Source organism: Letharia columbiana (genome assembly GCF_014066305.1).
Source record: "Letharia columbiana isolate WasteWater2 chromosome Unknown xfSc0000000_s0, whole genome shotgun sequence".
Lineage (NCBI taxonomy): Eukaryota > Fungi > Ascomycota > Lecanoromycetes > Lecanorales > Parmeliaceae > Letharia > Letharia columbiana.
In genome coordinates, this window is record NW_023501148.1 from 403,079 (window position 1) to 409,460 (window position 6,382).

General features: G+C 48.6%; 1 protein-coding gene across 1 annotated transcript; it reads left to right on the plus strand.

Annotated features, from left to right (window-relative positions):
* Positions 1-619: 619 nt before the first annotated feature.
* Positions 620-5,351, plus strand: HO173_012924 (uncharacterized protein; the record flags this gene model as incomplete). Its single annotated transcript, XM_037314754.1, has 5 exons — positions 620-631; positions 685-711; positions 3,899-4,193; positions 4,544-4,734; positions 5,049-5,351. 5 exons carry the CDS (start codon positions 620-622, stop codon positions 5,349-5,351), a joined length of 828 nt encoding a protein of 275 aa, XP_037158381.1.
* Between the last annotated feature and the right edge of the window lie 1,031 nt (positions 5,352-6,382).

The window sequence follows — 6,382 nt, forward strand, 5'->3', positions numbered from 1 at the left end:
GTGAGTCATACTTAGTAAGGGCGTGAACTTAGCCCTGGGCCTCTTCAACAGCTTGGGCCTCTTCAACAGCTTTTTGGACTGTCTCAATTGGTTACGTCTGTAAGGTCAGTAGTCAGTTAGACACATATGTTTACGTGATGCCAGACTGCAGATTAATCTAATATTGACAATGTCATTGTGTCACTAGTGGTCAGCACGTGTGTTGCCAAGGTATAGCTCTGATCCCACAGATTGTTGAAACTCACCATCAATTAGCCGTCGGGCACCTGCCTGATCAAGCCGATGCTCTCAGAGAGTCTGTGTACTTCTCAACTTGCCCCTTGTTATCGCTTATCCAGCATGATTAACCACCTCTTTTGGTAATGCGCGTGCTTCCGCTGGATTGCATGAACTTTACAACCCTATGTTGGCTCCTGTGCATCCTGCCATTTTCCCTGTTTTACAAGAATATAGTAAGTGTTGCAATGTTGTGTTGCAGACAATCCAAGGGTCACTGCGCCTTGGTCAAGGGTACAGTTTTAAAATGCTTGCCTATGGCTATCTGACACCATCACAGCAGTATCAGGGATCACAACTAACACATGCAAACGCAGAAATTGCAAATGCTACTCAAGTTTGAATGGTTGCAAAGGTTGACATTGCTTTCCTCACAATGCGAATCGCTGAAATCTGTTTTCCCCGAAGTTACCGTCCGCTGTGTCACTGGAACAGGTAAGCTGCCTGCTCAGCTGCATGTGATGCATGATGCACGTCCACCGCTTGCAGAACCCAGCGACTGGGCCTGAACCTCTGCAGTGGCATGCCAACTGGATGCTTGCTACAGTGCAGCCGTTCCTGCGTGCGTGGCTTTCCTTGATCTTTTGCCTTGCGTAATTCGACTATACAGCCCACATTTTCATCATTATATAACCTCACCCTCAGTATCCGTCGATTAGGTGAGAACTTTGCTGTCTGTTGAAAAGCTGATCTACTACTGTCAGCATTTCCAAACTCCCCTGATCATTCAGAGGCTCCCGTTATGATCGCCTAACGGCGTAGATTTCTGCTGCTGCTGCTGTTACGTCAGGCATGGAAGGGATGCCCAGTAACCGCCTCAGCTCATTCTGCCAAGCTTCTCGCACTATGGTTATGGATAGTACAGCTCTTGTTTCCATACAGGCTGTACTCACTAGCTTTACCCTGTATGCAGTCAGTGGAAAGCACACTTGCTCACTGTGTGCAATGTGCAGCTAAAAACTGCTGTCTTGGCCACTGCCCAGCATGATTGGAGACCAAGTTGACACCTATACGCATTTCTTGAATTCAACATGCACTGTCCTGAAGGAGTCCTGCTGTCTGCTGGGCTCTGTGCTTGTATTGTGACACCTGACAGACTTTGCTGCTGGGCTGCAGGAGGACTGGGGAGAGCTGAACGTGGGCAAGAGGCCGCCTTCACTGTTTGTGCTGGACCTGAAGCGCTGGAATGTGAAGCCAGTGAAAGGCCTGCCTTTAGACAGCAGTGTTGGCCAACCAGAATGGACGCCTGATGGTATGCTTGACATCAGACTTCTGCTCATTCAGAGGTCAACTGCTTGTTGCAAAGCAAGGGGCTGCTCAGTCTTCAGCACCACACAGTGCGCAATCATGAGGCAATCATGAGGCAATCATGAGGCAATCATGTGCTTCACATACTCATTGTGCTTGACATATCTTGGGTTACCTGTGCATAATTTGTTATTGCCTGCTATCTTTCTGTACCTACTCAAGATTACATGACACTCACATCATCATCAACATACTATACAGCAGTCCACTGCTGGACACATCTCATAGCTGAGGAGTGCTCTGCTGCTGTTGATGAATTGGCCTTGACCTCGCTTTTCAAACAGCCCTGGCATAGCTGCATATCACACGACTGTATCCCAACCATTATGTTGACTGCAGGCAAGTCCTTGGTCTGTACTGTCTGGTTTCATAAGGCTCACAACTTCCCGAACCTGCCGCAGCGCCTAGGCATAGTTTACTGTCTTAACCGGCCCTGTTCACTCTACAGCATCAAGATTCCCTTCACCTGTAAGAACAATACACCCTCAGATTCTAACCCACAGGCCAAATGCCTCACAACAAGCCTCCTCAGTGCCATGAGCCCCAAGTTCAGCCCTGATGGCGACAAGCTGGTGTTTGTGTCTCATGATGCAGCTGCAGGCAGTGGGGTGCATCATGCTACTGCTGCCCTCAAACATATACACTGGTCACCAGGTAACAGTAAGTTGCGCTGCTGCGTCAAATGCTGTTGTATGCTCCAGGAGGTCCTACTGTGGCGATCATGCATGTTTTCCTGCAATGGTGCCATAGGGTGATGAAAAGTCTATGCATGTGCTGGTGCAGCTTTTGGGGTGCATTATGATGTGCTGAACCAGTTCATGGCTCAAATGCAGAAGGTGGATGGGGAGCTGCTGCCACACTGGTGGATGTGGTAATAAACCCCATTTCTGATGAAGCATTTCCAGGGCTGTACCTCGGAGCCCTGTCAGAAACCCCTTTTTTAGGTACCCCACTGCTTAGTGCATGTTGAATGTGTGCTGTGCTGTGCCATGCTGAGCTGCCCTGCGACGCCCTGACGCGCACTGAGCTATGCTGTTGCTAGGTGGGATGGGCTGGGCTTCACACTTCCAAGATCACACATCATGGCAGTTGATGTTGTGTTGCAGACCTCACTTGTCTGTAGCTAACCATGCAGGTCACAAACAATGCAGCTTGCAGCAGATGTATGCATGATGTGCAACAGCTGTGTCTGCTGTGCTGTGGCTTGATTTATCTCACCGTATGCAGCACATTCATGACAAAGAGTGAAAGGCAATGCTCAGCCTGTGATCAAGCTGCCAGCAGTATGTATGTTTGATGCAGATAGCAAGACACTGCTGGTAAGCTCACAGTGGCGCAGCAGCACAGCTCTGCTGGCTATTAGTCTGGACTCAGGCCATGTGCAGCGCATCAGCCAGCATGATACAGACAGAGCTTCCTGGGGGTTTGCTGCCACATCCCAAGGTAAGACCTCTGTCCTTTAGCAGTAATCTTTGCATGGCAGCCGGCACCATGAATGCATGGCTGAGATGTGTGCCATAATTTGACCATTGATTGACGACATTGAGGCAGGTGGCAGAATGTTACTTTCTGCGGCATGACCAGTGAGAATGTGTGGAAGTGCTATCACCCATGCAGGACTGTGACCGTTGTCATGACGGTGCAAGGCGCCTGTTAGCTTTACACATGCATCATCGCAGCTGAGTCTTCACTTGTCTTTGCAGGTGCTGTTGTTGCTGTGACCTCATCCATACATCGGCCACCAAACCTGCAGTTCACAACAAAAGCATCAGGCAACAGCCCTGACTGGGTGCCCTTGACCCTTGAGGGCAGTTGGCCATATGACAAGGCAGTTGAGCAGGCCTTGCCAAACACCAGGCACCAGGTCCTCAAGGTCATTATTACAAATCTTTACTGCCTGTTTTCATGCTGACAAGAAAGCTAAAAAAGGCAGTGTAGGTACATGTATCTTCTTGCATTGCTTCATTGACATGGCTGCACTGTACATGCTGTTGGCCCTGTCAGTTTCAGTGCACAAACCTCTTTCTGGCTGACGCAGCAGTATTTGCTGTTGAGGGTACTCAAGAGGGCTTGTCATGTGCTGTTTTGGAAGACAATGCCTGGCAGGATTGATGGTAGTCACAGTCATGCTGTACATGCCTTGCACACCACTTCATGGCACCATGTAGTGCTTTCAGTAGCGCTAAAGCCAACATGAACCACACAAGGGTTGCATGAGTTCTGGCAGCTCAGTAGCATTGCTGCAGCGGTCCTCACAGCTCCTGTCCATGAACTCGATGATGTACTTAACTGACTTTGAGTCAACACATTGCAGGTGAAGGCCAGCAACGCGCCAGACTTACCTGTTGAGGCAATCCTGATCAGTCACAAAGACAGTACGAGTCCCCGGCCATCCATCCTGATCCCCCATGGTGGTCCTCATTCCTGCTACTCCGCCTCTTATTTCTCTGGCTATAATTTTCTCCTGACCCTGGGATTCAATTTGTTACTGGTCAACTTCAGAGGGTCTACAGGCTTTGGAGAGAAGTCCATCCAATCATTGCCGGGCAATATTGGCACTAATGATGTGCTGGACTGTATGGCAGCGTTACATGCAGCCATTGACACTGGTAAGCTACACATTGCAACTGAAAACAAGAACCAGTTGGCAAATTGCAGTTATCACAAAACTGTAATGTAGTCATTACTGACATGTATGCGTATCTCGTTGGGGTGCACAAATTTGTGTGTTGCTGTTTCTTGTGTGGTCCAGCCAGCAGAATGTTACATCAAGGGCAGTGGATCATGGTGGTTGTTTGTACTGCATACATCAACTAGTTAACCAGGGCTGGGCTGGTCTTATCATCAGATTTCACATGTGATTTGCATCTCACCAGTACATTTATGCTGCATCTCACCCACTTAGTACAAGACACGCCTAACACTGCAAATCTAGTGTTACCAAAGCGGCGTTGTGCAGGGCTGGTCGACAAAGACAGGGTGGGAGTCATGGGGGGCTCCCATGGGGGGTTCCTGACAGGCAACCTGGTGGGCCAGTACCCCTCTGCTTTTAAGTGTGGGGTACTGAGGAATCCTGTCATGGATCTTGGGCTCATGATTCACGTCTCGGACATCCCAGACTGGACCTATGTGGAGGCTTTTGGAAGCAAGGTACGCTCTTGGCTAAGCGGCAAAAAACTTTAGCTCTTGAGCACCTCAAGCTTCATTCTAGCTTCACAATGGCGTAGTGTTTTCTGTTCTTGTGTCATCATGACAATTCCAGCCAGGAGATTACGCTCGTCACTATATTTTGTAGGCTTTCAGATTGTTACAGTAGCCTTGTATCCTGCAGACCTTGTGTGGCTACCTGCTTGCATGGCCCATCATTCTGCACAGCCCGCATCTGCTTCAGCTCTGTTGGTCTGCTTCAGCTTATACCGTACATGTACTATAGCAGCCAACTGATACCCGACTGCTTTGTGCAGGAGGGCATGCGGAGAATGCAAGTCAAGCCATCTCCTGAAGACCTGCAGCGATGGAGGGAAGTGTCACCAATAGCTCATGCTGACAAAGTCACCGCACCTCTCTTTTTCATGTTGGGTGCCAAAGATCAGCGTGTGCCGCAACGAGACGCAAAGCAGTATTTGGCAGCACTCAAGTCCAGAGATGATGCACCTGAGACCAGAATTATTGTTTTCCCTGAGGACACACATGCACTTGACAAGCCACAGACAGAGTTTGAGCAGTTTGTCAATGCTGCCTGGTGGTTCAAGCGCTTTTTGAAATGACATGCAACATTTGGTTATTGTGACCGCATCATTGATCATCAGCGCTCCTACAGTAACTGTAACAGTACAGAGCGTCAGCAGATATGTATCATCTCTGTACGTTGTTCATTATATTGCGACCTGTTTCGCTGTGCGAGGCTTTCTGCTTAAAGAAAATTTCTGCCAGACACTGAACAATGTCAAATTATGCCTGATGAAGCATTCAAGTGTTTTCAATCGTCTGTAGCTAGCTGAGTCAGCATTCATTCTCAAGCCATTGTAGACTGCAGCAGTCTTTCATGTCCTCAGCATAAAGAATACACAGTGCATGACAGAGCATTGCCAAAGAAATGCATGTGAGCGTGCTTTGTGTCTTGCCTCATCAATATTGAGGCACATAGCTTGATGACAGCCTGGTGGTAAGACAACAATTCAACACCATGATGAACAATAACTGTGATGATGACACCTACTTGGCCCAGTCCTTATCCACCTATCACTACACCTGTATGTTGCAGTATAAGGAGTTAGAGTGAGTCATGCTATGATTCAGTGCCCCTCACAGGGCACCTAGGGTTCACCAAAATCCTAAAACCCAAGTGGGTCTCACAATAGTCCTGGTGAAAACCTCTACAATTTTGCATAAGGTTAGCAGTCTGTCAGCATCAGCAGCATGTCATGCTGGGGCTAACCTTACATCCGGTGCAACTTGGTGTACAAGCTTGCTGCTCTCGAACGCATCGACCATGCCGATGTAGAAAGCCCGCCTGCCTTGTAGCCAATCTGAGGCTACACACATACTGTACCAGGTGTATCTACTGCTTGATTACAAAATGTATTCTGCTCAATATACATCCAAACACATGTAGGTATCAGCGCTTGCGCTTGGTCCCTTTGGCCTCTTGCTTCAAGATTTGCTTGGCGAGAGCCTCTGACCACAACGCCCTTTCCACCTGAGCAGCTGTCCAACTTGTACCTGACGCCTTGCTTAGCATTGCAGCTTTGTTGCGCAGTGCATCCACCAGCTGGATGTACTTCTTGACAGTGTACTC